The 19,018-nt window shown below is 41.6% G+C and overlaps 1 protein-coding gene across 2 annotated transcripts in view; it reads right to left on the bottom strand.

Annotated features, from left to right (window-relative positions):
* Positions 1–172: 172 nt before the first annotated feature.
* LOC111189883 (beta-1,3-galactosyl-O-glycosyl-glycoprotein beta-1,6-N-acetylglucosaminyltransferase-like) overlaps positions 173–19,018 on the bottom strand; it is a 29,528-nt gene continuing 10,682 nt past the window's right edge. Inside the window, exon 3 of one of the 2 annotated variants that reach the window (XM_049486167.1) lies at positions 173–2,633. In XM_049486167.1, the coding sequence (XP_049342124.1) occupies positions 1,752–2,633 (882 nt within the window). In that variant the 3' untranslated portion in view covers positions 173–1,751. Of the gene's footprint in view, positions 3,358–19,018 lie in introns of those variants that run through there. The other variant, XM_022663579.2, reaches the window with a different exon arrangement.

Raw genomic sequence — 19,018 nt, 5'->3', positions numbered from 1 at the left:
GTGACCAAATTTTCATTTGGGTAAACCAGGACACCTGGTAGCGTGGGAGATGAGGGGTGGAGCATTGTGTGTGTGCTCTTACTGTGAAACTGCACCGGAAGGGTGGGAGGGACAGTACCACGCTGACAAGTCACGCTGTCTACGGCTCTCTGGTCCAATGAAGGTAATTTAAAAACCAGGGGCCTCATGTACTAAGACTTGCGTGGACTTCCTACTAAAATGTTCCGTACGCTCAGATCTGAAAAGTTCCGTACGCACAAAAAAATCCGGATTTATCAAACCGTGCGTAGGCAGAATTCCACGTACTTTCTCTTAGTACATCACAATCAACTTGAAATCAAGCGCAAATGCACGAAAGCAGCACACTTGCCACGACTCCTCCCTCAATTACGCAGAGTATAATGTTATATTATTATTATTATTATTATTATTATTATTAATAATAATAATATTATTATTATTATTATTATTATTAATAATAATAATATTATTATATACGCATAGCGTATAATTACCCATGTTTTAAGTTTTATTATTCTAAGATAAATGCTTTCATTTAAATGCTTTAAATGAGTTGCCTACCAAAAAGACACACGTCACGCACTCAGCTTGTTTTCTTATGCTCTTGGAAATCTAAAACTGCTTATAAGCCAGTCATCATCATGGGCCAAAAAAACATAATGGTCACGGAAAATGCGCGCTCAATGAATTCGGCCATTAGCAGTATTTTCCAGTAATGCCAACGCTGCATCTCCAACAACTCCAGCGCAAACCTGATCTAGGCTAAGTGGAAACACGTTAAACGATTATTTCTGTAAGACAATGAAACTGTCTGATTAATTTACTTTATTTTACCCAATAATGCTTACTTCAATGTGTGCATAAAGGATATCTTAATAGTTGTAATTTCAATGCATCGCCTCTAAGTGTCGCCAAATGACAAAAACACAATACATACGCACAAAAAAAAGGCGTACGCCCAAAACAAAACTTCCGTGGGGGAACGCACTTTCACACGTTCAAGTCAAATTTAGTACATCAGACCGTGAGCGTGAAATATGGCGTACGCAATGTTTTTGTGCGTACGCACCTTTAGTACATGAGGCCCCAGGACATTTCCTCACTTTCTGAAAAAAACCCGGGACAGGACATGAAATACGGACATGTCCCAGGAAATATGGACGTTTGGTCACCCTACATTAAGTGCATCGAAACTCGTCAAAAGGTGGGGTTTAGGGAGGGAGGGCAGGGTGGATGCAACAACTACATATTATCTTTCACACCAAATTCCTCTGTGATATCAAGCTAAAATTAGCCATTCGCTAGGTTCTTGTTTAAATTTTTCCATTCCACCTTAAATGCAGCAGCCTCTGTAACTGCTGTTGCATCATTAAAGGTGGAACAGGAAATTTTGCAAGCTAGCTACAGAGACTATTAGCAATTTTTTAATGCTTGTTATGATAAAAAGTGCCATAATACCTTGAAATCACAATAAACTCTCTGGGTTTCTTTGACCACTTGCACAGCCATCAATCGTGGTTTGAGCGCCATGTAACAGCAGTACTTCCCCCTACCCCTCTATCCCAACAAAAACTGGGATACCTTTCCTCTAGAAACGAATATGCAAAATGGAATGTACTAATGTGCTAGGAGCAAAAGGGTGAAATGGGATTGGGCCTTATGATTGGACAGGACTACCATACAGCAATTAAACCTTAGCCAATCCCTTATCTGTACTTTAATGAATTTTATCAAACCCAGGCCTGCAGGGCCTTGTTCCTGAGATGCTTCTCCAGGCATCGTATGGCGATAGGGTCGAAGTCTGTATCAAACTTATTTGCAAATAAATGGTCCTGCTGTAGCATCCACTGGAGGTCTCCTGCCCCATATACACAAATGGAACGGACATGAGTGCCCTGACAGGGTGGGTACACAGCATCAAAATCACCTTCATGGTACACCCATTTAATTAGGCGGGAGATGGTGTTCATGTCGGTTCTATCGAATTTGTGGTGGGCACGAATGTACCCAGGAACGCCGGGGATGCGCTGCATTGTGGCCCAAAGGAACTCATCAGGGCTGTAGGTATCTTTAGACCACAAAATTAGTTCTTGAGCTTTGGGGTCTTCAAGGACAAAGCGTATGAAGGCACGGCTCACCACAATGTACGCACCACCTGAAAACATCTTTATACCAGAGGGAGGAGGCTTTTTGGCTTCGTTAGTGTTGTGGATGTCACCATTTTTCACAATGTGTCGCTTCTTCCACCTGTACTCCTTATTAGAGGGCATGGTCTCAGTCTCCAAGCTGTTGCCACCATGCAACCCCTTCAGGGCACGCACCATCTCCAGGTTGGTTTTCATGGGAAAGTCCTGACCACAAAGGTTAATGAAGTACTTCCAGCGGTCACTGATCTGGTAAAGGTCCTTCATGCAGTTGATGTCAGCCTGGACACGACTCCAGCTGGCGTAGACCACCTCTTCCAGCTGACTGGCAATGAAAACATTGTCAAAGCAGGAGACGGTGGCATTGATTGCTGCTCGAGTTGACTCGGAGGCCTTTTTATCCACATGGATACAGTAAAAGTTCTGAGGAGCGTAGATGGATCTCAGAAGCCGCTCGAAGTTCTGCACCTTGTGATGAACTACGATGGAATACGCCAGAGGGAAGGCCTCTTCCTCCGCACTGAGTGTGAAAGGCATGTACTTTCGAGTCACACGGAACCTCTCGCAGTCTTGTGTGAGCTCTATGTAGTGCTCATCTGTCATCTTTGTTTGGTTCTTGAAGACCTTTGTGATGGTTAGGAGCTTGGCATGTTTAATCTCTTCGATGTCACCCACTATAATGTTATCACAGTTGCAGCTGTCCTCTGGGGTTCCGTCATCTCCAAACACCAGCCAGCTGTAATCTTTCTGTGTTTTTCGATAGATGACAACAGACAGCATTAGAAGTAAGAGGCATGTCAGAACTCCAACTGACATCCACCTACAGAATTGTCTCTGTCTGATTTTTATCACACCCATCCGGAGAACAGTCGTCTAGTAGCCCACTTCAGAGTGCGGCCAGTTGTTCCACCTAGAGGGATTAGATCATGTTAGAATGCCATATAATATTCTTAACAACAGCACAGCCATCAGTGAACTAAGAAAACCATGACAGAAAATAGTACAGAGAAAGTGTATGAATGGAGAAATATACATAATACATGTCACCGGGGAAAGGACGCACACCAAATGACAAAATATGTTTTTTTTCGGGTATTTTATTCTGATTAAATTGTACTCAAAACAATAAAAATAAAAATGAATACACTGTAAAACCCTAGCTTAGAACACAGCACAGTATTTGGTAGTGGCACTAATTACAGAAAATAGATAAATAACATTAATACCACATTAATGCCATTAACAGAGCTCTTTTAATATTTGTTTTTAAGCTCACCTCGAGTTACTCAGCTTTACTCAACAAGATTTGAGCATTTCTTTAAGAGAACTTGGATAAACAGCTTCTGTAACCCAGAAAAATACAAGGCTTGAACACGAGGAGCACACTACCCCACTGAAACAATGCCATCTGCACGCATCTGGTTATGATTCATCCAAAATACATGTTTAGAAAGGCAATATAGGCATCTACTACTGTTATAGGCCAACTAAACCTTATATTGTTCAGTATTTCCTGATTTTTACCTCTTATTTCATTAGGATGGCTCTGGATGGATCCTAAAATGAAGCACCACCATTCACTGCAGCTTGAGCCTCCTTCTCTACCATGCTCTTAGCTCCTCCCTTTCCTCTCTCAGGGTGACAACACTTCTTATTGTGTTTCTTAAAGTTAAAGACACACATTTTAAAGGTGTATTCTCAATTCACCACCTGGCTACATACATTTTAAAAATATCCATAATTCACTGTCCAGCTCTGGATCCTCACACTGATACATTTATAGCAGAATGATACTGCATATACTCTTAAAAAGCAATGGTGCTTCAAATGAGCTTAATTCTTTGTGTGGTGCCATGGAGATAAGTGTGAGGAACCTTTCGATTGGTAAAGAACCTTTACATCAAGTGAAGGTTTTGTAGACCTTACAAACACGGCTCCACAAATGGTGCCGGTGCTGGGGCCAAGTTCCCGAACGGTTCTTTGCGTTTCCACCGCAAAATTACAGGTTCTCGCATGGGTGTGGTAGTGGGGGGAAAAGTGGACCTGACTACCCAGGGCCCGAGTAGGGAGAAGGGCCCATGAAAATCCAGATTTTTTTTTTCGCTCACCTTCCTTGTATACTGGCATGGATAGGGGCCCACTGACATTGAGAGTGTACAGGGCCCAGCATTTGCTGCTACACCCCTGGTTTTTTCCAAAAGCAGTGTGTAAGACTGGTGGAGGAGAACATGCCAAGACGCATTAAAACTAGGGTTATTCCACCAAATATTGATTTCTGAACTATTAAAACTTTATGAATATGAACTTGTTTTCCTTGCATTATTTGAGGTCTGAAAGCTCTGCATCTTTTTTTCAGCTGCTATTTCTTATTTTCTGCAAATAAATGCTCTAAATGACAATATCTTTAGTTGGAATTTTTAAGAAATGTTATCCATATTTTATAGAATAAAACAACGATGTTTATTTTACTCAAACATATACATATAAATAGCTGTATGTGATATTGTATGTGGAGCCACATTGAGACAGTAATGAATCTAATATGTATTATATAGATGCTACATACTGAATGAGAAGATGGTAAAACTTAACATATACGTATATGCTTGTTTATGGTTTTGCGGTAATACTTGAGTAAAACACCCACTGTTTAAACTATATTGAAATGCCTAAACCTGCAATACCAGTAGTACTGCATATGCCACCAAAGAGGTAAGAATTTCAGGATTACCAGTGCACACAAAGATCATCCACAGAACATTCCAGACTAATGCAATCATAAAAAAAGTAAAAAAAAAAATCAAGAAACTAGAAGCTTTTAGCAGCTTTAGTATCAAATTGGCTTATTTTACTCTTCCAGCCATAAAAATCATTCATTGTTTTCAGTACTTTTATGTTAATTGTTAATTCAGAGCAAAATAAATGTTTTAAAATAGTATAATTAGAAAGGAAACCAGCCCTTTAGTATTTAACGTTCATCTGTGATTAATCTTTGGATTTACTCCATCCTAAAAAACTCTAGGGCAATACAAAAGCTCAAATAATCAGTAGCTACAATTAATACTGATAAAATAAATCAGGTTATTGCACTTTAGAAATGCCAAGCATTCTTTCCCTCACCTTTTATATGGAAGTTTCCATGTGTTTAATGTTTAACTAACTTATTTTGAAATCAATACTTTTAGAGACGGTTACTTAGAAAAGATAAATAATTATTTTTTCTTGTTTTTTAATGTGGGATTTACAGAAAGTGTGCAATAATTCTTTAAACAAAATTAGGCAGATGCCTAAATTTGCGCCCCAACTGAAAAAGTACCTTATTTAGTAGATCCTCCTTTTACAGAAATAACAGCCTTTAAACGGTTCCTATAGCTTCCAATTAGAGTCTGGCTTCTGGTTGAAGGTATTTTGTATTATTCTTCTTTAAAAAACATCTCCAGTTTAGTCAGGTTTGATGTTTGAAGTTTCTGAGCACAGACAGCCTGCTTTAAATCACATCAATAATATTCAGGTCTGGGGACTGAGATGGCTATTCCAGAACGTTGTACTTGTTCCTCTGTACGAATGCTTTAGTAGATTTTACGCAGTGTTTAGGGTCGTTGTACATGGAAAGAGGTGAGTGGGGACAGGACAGGAAGACAGGTAATGAGCAAATATGAAAGGATACATGGAAAAAGGAAATCAGAAAAAACATGCTCACAGACTGGGCAGAAATAACAGCCTCTAAATGCTTCCTATAGCATCCAATGAGAGTCTGGCTTCTGGTTAAAGATATTTTCTATTATTCTACTTTACTAAACGTTTCCAGTTCAGTCAGGATTGGTAGTTTCTGATCATAGTTTCTAATCAGCCAGCTTTAAATCACACCACAGATTTTCAATAATATTCAGGTCTGGGGACTGAGATTATCATTCCAGAACATTGTACTTGTTCCTCTGCATGAATGCTTTAGTAGATTTTGAACAGTGTTTAGGGTCGTTGTCTTGTTGAAGTATCCAGCCCTGGTGCAACTTCAACTTTCTCACTGACCCTTGAAATTGTTTTCAAGAATCTGCTGATATTAACAAAAATCCATGTGACCCTCAACTTTCACAAGATTCCCATTACCTGCACTGCAGCACAGCCCCACAGCATGATGAAACCACCAGCAAAGTTTACTGTGGGTAGCAAGTAAAATTTGGGTAGCCATGCATCTCCAAATAATTCAATTTTAATTTCATCAGTCCACAGCACCTTATTCCAAAATGAAGCTGCCTTGTGCAAATGTGCTTTAGCATACCTCAAGCAACTCTGTTTGTGGCGCAGAAAAGGCTTCTCACACAACCTTCCCTTGTGTAAAGTGTGCTGAATAGTTATATGATGCACAGTGACTCCATCTGCAGCAAGATGATGCTGTAGGTTTTTGGAGCTGATCTGTGGGTTGACTATGACTGTTTTCACCATCCTTCTCCTCTGCTTATCTGGGATTTTTCTTGGTCTGCCACTTCGGTCCTTAACTAGAACTGTGCCTGTGGTCGTCCATTTCCTCACTCTGTTCCTCACAGAAACTGACAGATGAAATCTCTGAGATAGCTTTTTTTATCCTTACTCTAAACCATGATGTTAAGCAATCGTTGTTTTCAAGTCATTTGAGAGTTTTGTTTTGAGGCTCCAGTGTTGCCACTCTACAGAGAAGATGCAGAGAAGAAAAATGTGCAGTTGGCTCCATAACCCTTTCTCATAATTGGATTTACCTGTGTATGTAGGTCAAGGGTCAATGAGCTTACCAAACAAATTTTGTGTTCCAGTAATTAGTGCTAAAGGTATTCAAATCCATGATATGACAAGGGTGCCCAAATTTATGCACTTCACTTATTTTGTATAAGGATTTATTGCACACTTTTTTGTAAATTCTATGAACTTCATTTCACTTCTCAGATATCACTGTGTTCATCTGCTATATGATATATTTAACTGAAATTGCTGATATGAACATCCAATAATTTATCCAGGAAAATCATGAATATTATCAGTGGTGCCCAAACTTTTTCATATTGCACATATTCTCTCAGTTCTTTATGACATATAAAATTAAGGAGTAGTTCTTTTTTATCTTGATTATTGAATCAGGTATTAATACATGTCATAAAATGTAATCAGGAATTGTCTAAAAATTATATGCAAACATTCAGCGACAATTATCTTCTCTACACAATGTATTATGTTGTTAAGAGTGGGGAACTGTGGTAACCGTAGCGATAAAACTTCCTGTTCTTTCTGTTGCTAAATGAGTGTGCAGCTGATTTTTGTGTTTGTAATACTTTTGTACTAATAGTATTAATAATCACTAATCACTAGGGCTGTGTATTGTCAAGAACATGGCGATCTGGTATGTACAGATTTGATGTATTGTGATATATTTTGATACTATAAGCATTTTTTGGGGGTGACTGTCATAGTATGAAGTAATGATTTAGTATGGTTTAGTGTATTAGTTGATGGACCATTTACAATACTTATACTTATATTTTTCTTTCTTTTTTTTTTTTTTTAACATTTTTCAAGATTACAAGATCCTGTCCTTGTGTCATGTCTGGTGCTGAAAGCACGTCTGTGTCTCCCACATCCAGCTCTATCTGCGATTCTCACAGTAACAACTACAATACCCAGAACGCACCACTCCATGACACAACACACACTCCCGATCACATGTCACGTCACATGACGCCACCAGGAAGCCCCGAGTACTGATTACTCAGAGTATTTAAGGACCATGCTCACACTCACACCTCGCCGAGTATCTGTTTGGTAAATCCTACAATACAAAGCGTTTCTCTTGCCCTTGCTATTTTCCGTGTATGATCCTGTTTTTGTTTTCTACCGACTTTGATTTTTGCCTGCTCCCTTGTGTTGGATTACCGTGTATGACCTGGACTGTTTATTGTACTTTGGATTTTTGCCTAACCTGTGATACTGCCTTTCCGTGTATGAACTCTGGACTGTCCTCCGTTTATGGTATGGTTTCTCTACACTGTGCATTTTTGGTATTGACCCTGTTTCTGTTGACTACCCCTGTTTACTCTATAACTTTAATAAAAGTTATTTTATTGTATCTGCACCAGTCTCCTTCCTGTCTGGCCCTGACAAGATACTCGGCCGTAATGACAGAGACTGCGGATACAGAGTCTATTAAGTCTGGTTTGGCTAACCAGGGTCGGCTTTTAGGTCAGCACCAGCAAACGCTCGCTGGTGTGACCCAAGCTGTTGACGAGCTAGCACGCCACCAGGTTAACCAACAGCAGCAGCTAGCCGAGATTATGAGTCACCTCCGGGGTTTGTCCACCCAGAACCCTAGCCCAGTGGTTAGTCCTGTAGCCAGCCCTAACAAAACCACTACTCCCTTTTTCGCTGTGTGTAAACCCGAAGTCTATGACGGAAACACTGAGAAATGTAATGGGTTTCTGCTCCAGTGCTCCGTGTTTTTTAGCAACTCACCTCCTGCTTCTGATAAAGCTAAAATCGGGTTTATAATTTCTCGACTGTCTGGCAAGGCTTTGGACTGGGCTACAGCTATTTGGGAGAACATTTCTGAATCCAGCTACGACACTTTTTTGTCTATTTTTCGCAGCGTTTTTGATCATACACGCTATGGGCAATCTAGTGGAGAGCTTCTGATTACCTTGAAGCAAGGTAAACTATCTGTGGCAGCCTTTGCTCTGGAGTTCCGTACGTTAGCTGCTAGCAGCGGTTGGAACGACCCTGCTCTCATCTCCATGTTTCGACACGGGCTTAACCCTGAGATTCAAAGAGAACTTGCATGCAAGGACGACTCACTCACCCTGGAGCAGCTGATCGCTCTGTCTATCCGTCTGGATCAGCTCCTTTCCCGTAAGCCCAAAGCTGTTAGCCACACTCCTGCGGTTCGCCCTGCACTACTCCAGTCCGGGAATCCAGTTCCGGAATTTGCGCCTGCACCCAGCCCTGAGCCCATGGACATCACACGATCCAGACTATCCGTCGCTGAGAGGCAGCGTCGCATACGCCTTCACCTGTGCCTCTATTGTGGTGGTCCAGATCATCTAAGGGCTAACTGTGAACTCCGGCCCAATTCTGCTCAAGCGTCTGCTCTGGGACAGCGCGTGGAGAGTACTCCACGCGCTAACGTGGTATGTACCCCTGTTTCTAAACTTAAAGAAAAATGTTTCGTGTTGCCTGTTATTATTACCACTCCAACGGATGTTTTTTGTGTCTCAGCGCTTGTAGATTCTGGGTCGGAGGGGAACTTTATCAGCCTGGATTTGGTGGAGGAGCACGCCATACCCACGAAAGTTCTCCCCAAGTCGATCTCCATCCATGCCATCGATGGAGAGACTGTACGCTCCAAACCTGTGACCCTGCAGACTCTTCCTCTCACCCTTCAAGCCAGCGCTCTACATGTGGAACAGCTCTCTCTCTATGTGCTCCCACGCACAGAACATCCACTGGTTTTGGGAGCGCCATGGCTAAAGACACACGACCCCGTCATTTCATGGAGCCTGGGAGACATCACTGCCTGGTCTCCTTTCTGTCGTGAGAACTGTTTATCTTTAATTTCACTCTCTTTGCAATCTACCTCTGTCGAAAGCCCTAATTCTGTAGATACCCCTGATATTCCCTCCGAGTACTATGATTTTTCTGATGTGTTTAGTAAAGCTAAAGCTACTGAGTTACCTCCGCATCGCCCCTATGATTGCTCTATTGATTTAATAGAGGGTTCTGTACTGCCCAAAGCTCGTGTGTACCCATTGTCTCGTGATGAGGAGAAGGCTATGGAAGAGTATGTTAGTGAAGCTCTTGCGCAGGGTTTCATTCGCCCATCCAAATCCCCAGTTGGTTCAGGTTTCTTCTTCGTGAAGAAGAAGGATGGGGGTTTGAGACCCTGCATAGATTACAGAGGCTTAAACGACATTACTAAAAAGTTCGCTTACCCGCTCCCGTTAATCCCAGCAGCTCTCGAACAGTTACGTAATGCCGTGTACTTCACCAAACTCGATCTCCGTAGCGCTTATAATCTCGTTCGCATCAGGGAGGGTGACGAATGGAAAACGGCGTTTTCCACCACCAACGGCCACTATGAATACCTGGTCATGAGCTACGGTCTCGCTAACGCCCCAGCTATATTCCAGTCGTTTATGAATGACATATTTCGCGATCTCATTAATCACTCTGTTGTCCTTTTTATAGACGATATCCTTATCTATTCACCAGATCTCCCCACACACATTCAGCATGTCCGCCAAGTTCTCCAACGCCTGAGAGAACATAGTCTGTTTGCCAAAGCCGAGAAATGTGAGTTCCACACTCAAAGGGTCACATTTCTCGGCTACGTTATCAGTTCCTCCGGTGTCCTTATGGACGATGAGAAAGTAACTGCCGTTACTAATTGGCCAGTGCCCCAGACCATTAAAGAACTCCAGCGATTCCTTGGCTTCGCTAATTTTTATAGGCGGTTCATCCGTAACTTTAGCTCCATTGCTGCGCCCCTGACTGCTCTCACTAAGGGGGCTGCTAAAATCCTGAAGTGGTCAACCGAAGCAGATCGCGCTTTCAGTGAGCTGAAAGCTGCGTTCACTTCAGCCCCTGTACTTAGGCACCCTAATCCCGAGTTTCCCTTCGTAGTGGAAGTGGACGCTTCCGAATCGGGTGTTGGCGCGGTTCTCTCTCAGCGTAGTGGGTCGCCACCCAAATTGTTTCCTGTAGCCTTCTTCTCACGCAAGCTTTCCCCTGCGGAGCGTAACTATGGGATAGGGGATAGGGAACTTCTTGCTGTGAAATTAGCTCTAGAAGAATGGCGTCACTGGCTGGAGGGGTCCGTTCATCCGTTCACTGTGTATACTGATCACAAGAATTTGGAATACCTCCGCACGGCTAAACGACTTAATCCGAGACAAGCACGTTGGTCTCTTTTTTTCTCTAGATTTAACTTCTCGATCTCGTTCCGTCCGGGAAACCGTAATACTAAAGCTGATGCGCTGTCCAGGGTTTACAGCACTGTGGACAGCGCATCCCAGCCCCAGGAGGCTGAACGCATTCTTCCTCCCTCTGTTCAGATCGCAACCATTCAATGGGAGTTAGACGATCAGATTCGCCAAAGTAACGCTAATCAGCCCAATTCTGAGGACTGTCCTCAGGGTAAAACGTTCGTACCCGTTCAGTTTCGAGACAGGCTCATCACCTGGGCTCATTCCGCTTTAACCTCTGGTCATCCTGGTGTCACACGCACGTTACAATTACTCTCTGCCCGTTACTGGTGGGATTCTATGCGTGCTGATGTTCACTCTTTCGTTACCTCCTGCTCTGTCTGTGCGCAATGTAAAACGCCTAAAACCCTTCCAGCCGGTAAGCTACTACCTCTCCCTGTACCTGAGAGACCTTGGTCGCATATAGCGGTTGATTTTGTTACTGATCTGCCTGTATCTGAGGGTTATACTACAGTTCTCACTATTGTTGATCGTTTCTCTAGAGGGGTTAAATTTATTCCATTCCCAGCTCTGCCTACTGCCTTCCAAACTGCTCAAGCTATTTATATGCATGTATTTAGACACTTTGGTATCCCCGAAGATATTTTGTCTGACCGTGGTCCTCAATTTACTTCTCGTGTGTGGAAGGCATTTTTTGAACATCTCGGTGTACATGTCAGTCTCACTTCTGGGTTCCACCCTACATGTAACGGTCAATGTGAGAGGGTTAATCAGGAACTCGGGAAATTCCTCCGCACATACTGCTTCAAACATCCCACTGATTGGTCACAATACCTCGTCTGGGCTGAAATAGCACAAAACTCCCTAGTTAACACTACCTCTGGCCTCACCCCCTTTCAGTGTGTTCTGGGTTTTCAGCCTCCTCTAGCTCCTTGGACAGCGGTGTCCACTGATGTGCCGGCTGTGGATGAATGGATGAAGCGCAGTGAGCAGGTGTGGGAAGACACGCATCGTAAAGTCTCTGAGGTACTGCGCGTGTACAAGGAGCGTGCTGACAAGCACCGTGGTGACAACCCAGACTACCAACCAGGAGATCGGGTGTGGCTCTCTACCCGGGACTTTAGGTTTGAGGGTAGTTGTAGAAAGCTCCTGCCTAAGTTTATTGGTCCTCTTAAGATTTTGTCACGTATTAATGAAGTTACTTACAAGGTGGAGTTACCCCCTCAATATCGTGTTAATAATTCTTTCCATGTATCTCTCCTCAAGCCTATGGTCCCGGGTCCGCTCGCTGACGCTGCACCGGCTGATGTTCCACCCGCGGCTGTGGAGGGGGAGGGGTCGTCCACGTATTCTGTCCGGGAGGTGCTGGATTCACGCAGACGTAGGGGTGTACTCCAATACCTTATCGATTGGGAGGGGTATGGTCCGGAGGAGCGTTGTTGGGTGGCTGCCAAAGACGTGCTGGACCCTGCCTTGCTCGTGGAGTTTCATGCTCGTTTTCCTGGTAAGCCTGCTCCTAGGCCCCGTGGACGTCCCAAGCGTCCTCCGACCTCCTCTGCTCCAACTCGTCGGGTTTCTCGCTCTGGTGAGCCCCGTCTGTCTGGCACCTCCGCTCCGACACCTGCACCTCCCGCCGGTACTCCCTGTCCGCCGGGTGGTCGTCGCCGGGGTCGGCCCCGTTCTGCCTCCGCTCCGGGCCCTCAGGGGGAGGGTACTGTCATGTCTGGTGCTGAAAGCACGTCTGTGTCTCCCACATCCAGCTCTATCTGCGATTCTCACAGTAACAACTACAATACCCAGAACGCACCACTCCATGACACAACACACACTCCCGATCACATGTCACGTCACATGACGCCACCAGGAAGCCCCGAGTACTGATTACTCAGAGTATTTAAGGACCATGCTCACACTCACACCTCACCGAGTATCTGTTTGGTAAATCCTACAATACAAAGCGTTTCTCTTGCCCTTGCTATTTTCCGTGTATGATCCTGTTTTTGTTTTCTACCGACTTTGATTTTTGCCTGCTCCCTTGTGTTGGATTACCGTGTATGACCTGGACTGTTTATTGTACTTTGGATTTTTGCCTAACCTGTGATACTGCCTTTCCGTGTATGAACTCTGGACTGTCCTCCGTTTATGGTATGGTTTCTCTACACTGTGCATTTTTGGTATTGACCCTGTTTCTGTTGACTACCCCTGTTTACTCTATAACTTTAATAAAAGTTATTTTATTGTATCTGCACCAGTCTCCTTCCTGTCTGGCCCTGACACCTTGTGAAGTTCCCTTTTGAAATAAGGTTTTTCTCCAGCAGTGATGGGATATATAATGTGACAGATAGGGCATTTTTCCATGAAAACACAAGTTTGTGTTTGTGTTTGTGTATATATGTACAAAACAATTGTGTACACAGTACTGTTTGTGTACACAGTAAAAAATATTATTAAAAAGAAAGGGTTCTTTGTTTTTTAATTTTAATCAAAGGATTTAATTGAATAATCTGTAATGTAATGCAATGTAATGTGGGTGTGTTTGTTTCTGTGTATATATATATATATATATATATATATATATATATATATATATATATATATATATATGTATACAAACAATAAACTAAAGTAAAGGTACTTACATTCAAATTCTTTCAGTTGTATTATGTATTCTTCTAGCAGTCCTGACTTTCCTTAGCTTTACATTCCATGTAAAATAATTACTTAGAAATATCCCACCCGTTCAAGCTGAAAAAACTGAGCCTTCTGGCGTTGTGGCTTTGCGTACCACGCATTTCTTCCTCTGACATGTGTTGTCTTCTTTGATCATGCTGCAGTCATTCAGCTTCCTTTTTGTGTGCTTAGCTGTTTTTTCTGGCTCTCTGTGGCATAAGGGTAGGACCTACCAAGGGTATTTCTGTGGTGAATTTAATGGTAGAGTAACCATAAATAAGAAAAAAATAAGTCCAAAATTAAGCATTTCCACATTACCTTCACCTGTGCACATAGAGTGATTTACACTCTATGCAAATGACATTAGACTGTACACTGTCCGTGATGTTTTGAAAGGCAAATTTGGATGTTCATTACAGTTTATTTCCTGGAAGGTCATTTGTTTTCTCCTCAAATGAACAGTCTGGTGCATGTTGTTCATGACACTTTTAAAAGATAGCTTAAAGCATACATGAAGCATTGAACAACAGGGCACTAATCAACAGCCCTTGCAGCTATGGAAGCATCTCCAAGGAGAAAATGTCATCAGGCATTGTCATTGTCCTGCCAGAACAAGTTAAACTGAGGGCTAAGACTTTTTCATACTATTACAGGCTGCTAGAACAGGTTTTGGAATGTAGTGGGAGTTTGACATTCTTCACATCATAATAGGTGATAAGTGAAAGAAGAAAAGTTTTTATGCAATGGAAAAAGAAAAAACAAGACTGTCTAAAACAGATGTGAGTACACTGCAAAAAGAGCACTGTAAAATAAACAGTAACTTGCTGGCAGCAATCGGTCATTGACATTTGACATTACGAGGTTCTGTCTGTGAATAGCACCATGCTTACTTTACCTTATTTTACTTAACTTTCCCTTACAATGGTGCACTAATATGGGCTGATTTTACATCGTCTAAAGTAGCTGGAAATGTTTGCAAATGTTTTGGGTTAGCCAGGCTTGTGCACACAAACACCTCGGGTATTGTGGTCTGGTCAAAATTGTGGTCTGGTCAAAACAGACCTTTCATGATTTTCACACGGATTATTTAATTGTTTTCAATAAAAAAAAAATGTTTCATTCTAGGATTGATATTTGGGCTCCACTGAAGTTGTTTTACAGCCGTTATATATTTTGTGTGTAGTATATTAGTAAACTATTGGTCAAATGGGAGGAAAATGTAATACAGATTATACCTGCTGTGCTAAGTAAAATTTTCTTGAAGTCTTGAACATCTAAAAATGCTACTAGCAAGATTCACAATGCATTTTGGGACACATTTAGCTAATGTAGTATTCAGCGATGTTTAATATAAATTATGATGCATTGTAGGAGTTTCTAGTGCCCTCAAAATCACATTCTAATTTCACTTTACATTTCACAGGTGTGACAATAGTGCCACCAATCACAGACAAGTTAATATAAACGATCAAGTATATTCTGTGAGACAGAGATAGAAAAATAAAATAATAATAATAATAATAATAATAATAATTGAAAATAGGGGTCTTCAAAAAAAACAAAATTTCAAAGCATAATAAAACACTTTTAGAATTCTTCCGGGCTAAGCGCAGCCACTATGATCAGGAGATCGCCAGTTCGAATCTTGTTCATGTAGCTTGCCATCAGCTGCCGGAGCCCTGAGAGAGCACAATTGGCCTTGCTCTCTCTGGGCGGGTGGAGAGCTGGTGCTCTCTCTCTCCACATCTCTCCAAAGGGTGATGTCGCTCAGCACAAGGCGTCTGGTAGCTGAAGTATCAGAACCGAGTCACTGCGCTTTCCTCCGAGCGCACTGTGATGCTACTCGGCAATGCTGCATCAGTTGGCTGACTTTAGATATATCAGAGGAGGCATGTGTTAGTCTTCACTCTCTTGTTGTTGGGACATCACTAGTAATAGGGAGTCTAATAAGTGGGTTAGGTAAATTTGTAAAACAAAATGGGGAAAAAATTGAAATAAAAACACAAATGGTAGGGGCATCTCTCATATATTTACATTTTTGAATATAATATTTACCTAAAATAATTATAACATTCAGAAACATATCCATTCATTTTTCTTCCATTATCATTCCAAGCGGCACATTGATTATTGAAAATGTAGTCAGTCCTGGGTCACAGTCACTGTGGCCGTTTCTCAATCTGCTTTCTTGTCTGTACTTGTGTTCTTGTGGACTCGGGAAACGTCATCAGTCGCAGCCCAATTACTGTTCCAATTCAGAAGATCACAGTTAGCCAAATACACAACAAATACACGGATGTGTTCTTGCTCCTCCCACTTTATTGTGGATGCATGGAAGGTGACTTGTGTGAACTTCTTACAGCCTGATAACCCAGAATGCACCTCTCAGCAGTATCAGCCTAATGCAGGATGAGAAGGTACATAACTGTAAGCACCTGTATGTTTTCAAAATAGTACTGTTGTGTGCTAAAATAATGTTTTAAGTTACTTTTAGGCGAGAATGTAAGGGTTTAGACTTCAGATATGTGATTTATTTGTTAAGAAAGCGGCTAGGTGAAAATGTGCTCCTATGTTTTCGGAACAACGCTTTCCGCTCCTCTAAGAGGGTTCACAGCTGTTCCAATTACACAACAACTGTTCCGCTTCCTCCCGTCCTCGGGAGTCCGCACTCGCAATACGAAATTCCCAAATCCTTACTTGCCAAGTACGGGAGTCCAGACTTGTGTACTTGTGTATTGAGAAACGGCCTGTGTTCCTGGGTAAGCAGCAACAGGAAATAGAAAAATAGCTATGAGTAGGGCATCTATTGCCACGTAGAGGCCAGCACTAGCAACAACACCTTACAATATTATTACCACAGCAAAAATTGACTATTTTAAAAAGAACCACTGCATGTTAATTAGAGCTTAGATTCTCTGCCCGAACCCGACCTTGGGCTCCAGAAAATAGTCCGAAATGTAGGCATCTGTTTTCTAATTATAACGAAATAGCGAAAACTGAATGTGAAAAAACATTTGTGTTAACTGAATCTAATAAAAACGGTAATTAAAAGGAAAAACATAATTAACTCAGACTGTATTGTGTGTTTATAAAACTAACTAAAACGAACTGAAATTACTGATAGAATACCCTCATTTTCATGTTTAATTTATTTATAAGCGCTGTTGTACAGCGGAGTTGTACAGCTGACGGTGCTGTGCCGATTCTGTTTGCGAAGCAGAGTCGGATTCAGCAGGGAGTCAGATACGGCACAGCAGCGACAGCGCGCGGCACCTCGTAATCCGAGGCGTTTGTTCACATTTAAAGCGCTCGCGCTAGCCGCAAAATACGACAGAAAACACTGAGAAACTGCAGAATTATGTATGGGATTACAATATGAGCACAATGCAGATGAAAGAGAAACAGGAGATTCAGTGTGTGAGAATATTTACCTGTGAGTAGCTCATACCAGAACAGGCAAATCTCTCTCTCTCTCTCTCTCTCATGTTTATTACATTGATATCTCTGATGAGATGTGTGAAAACTAATAAAAACTAGCAAGCCCACTCTAAAAACAAATTAAAACTTACTGAACTGTAGGAGAAAAAATATAAACAAAATCAAATTAAACTATAATAAAAATGAAAAATGTAATCACGTAGTTCTGGGTGCACGTGAACGCCTCCGCGTTTGATTGCAGCACTGTGTTTAGCTGTTCTTAAAAATCATTTTAATTAAATAATAGTTCTATACTTCTATGTTACAGTGTTAATTAGCATAATTCTGATTATATTTTGCTCATTAAAACAGCCCAAAACAGCCAGTTTATGGGGCGGATTGGGTCGGGCTCGGGCTCATCAGTTTATGGTTCGGGTTGGGTCGGGCTCGGGCTGGGTCGGGTCGGATTTTTTGGGCCCGATCTAAGCTAATCTAATGTTAATACTGTAGCCAAATTACAAATCACAAAAAATAAAAGCACTATTTCTCCACACATTTGTTGTAGGTAATGGTATGCTTACTAGCTAGCTAGCTAATGAAGGTGCAGCTCTAATGTTTCTCTCTCCTGGTGTGTTGTAGCTAGCGTTAGCCGTGTAGGTTAGCTTGCTAGTAGAGCAGTTGCAGTTCATTTATGCACTCTACTCGAATAAACAGGAAATAAAGCTTTTTAACAGCACTTTTTATGCTTGGTATCAGTTACTACATCTTCTCAGACTCAGACTGCGAGTTTAGCACTTGAAAGATACAATCTGAAAAGGTCTAGCTTCGTTACATTAGCATATTTCTGTTACAATAAAAGACTATTAGCTGTTTACTCCATTACACATCATTAGCAAATCCAGAATTTTTTTTGGTATGGTTTTGCCCTCAGGCAAAAAATAAATAAAAACATAATTAAACCATCCCTAAAATTCATGCTGTTTATTTTTTTATTTATTTAAATAATGTTGTAAGAATGTCGTTGACATTTTACCTGGATGAAGCAATTATTTTGGGAATCACACTAGACACAGAAATTTATACATCAGACTGACCATTGATGATCTCATACAGAACTTCCAATGCGTGTGATTTATCTGCCTGAGGTGGGATATAAACAGTAGTGAGGATAACTGAACTGAATTCTCTGAGCAAAAAAAATGTTGAAATTTACCTGTTATAAGTTCAATGCAACATCGTTCCCCCATTGAAAACACACACCCCTCCACCCCTCCCACTACTGCTTATACTTTCCCCTTTTAATTACCACTACGACTGTGAACTTTCAAGAACTCTATGCACTCATTTACTTTACCAGCTTAAGCTAGTATACCTCTATATTTGCACTGATGTTTATATGGGTCCTGTTTGTAATGGTACTGCCATTTCCTCTTCCCCCATCAATAGAGCAATTTTGTCTTGTGTCTCTTGTCTCACATTAGTCTATATCTTTAATCTTGTTGTATTGCGCATTTAATGTCTCTTATTCTTTTATATTATTATCTTGCTGTACTAGTAACTTTGGGAAAGAAAGTAACATAATTTCAGTCCTCTGTATGTACTGTACATATGCAGTATTGACAAAACAACTTGACTTGATTTGACTGCATAGTATCCCAGCACGTCTGCCCCTCGCACAGACCTTTACATGAGATTCGGGCATTTTATGGCCTGGGGGCCACATCTGGCCCTTTAGCTTTCTATACCCAGCCCTTCACACATCCACCTCAGAAACTGAACTGGATTTCACTGCACTTGTTTTAGCCCAAAGTGGACTAGAGTTCTCTC

Source organism: Astyanax mexicanus, chromosome 12 (genome assembly GCF_023375975.1).
Source record: "Astyanax mexicanus isolate ESR-SI-001 chromosome 12, AstMex3_surface, whole genome shotgun sequence".
Lineage (NCBI taxonomy): Eukaryota > Metazoa > Chordata > Actinopteri > Characiformes > Acestrorhamphidae > Astyanax > Astyanax mexicanus.
The sequence above is the reverse complement of the archived record's forward strand: the minus strand, read 5'-3'. Positions and strand labels throughout refer to the sequence as shown.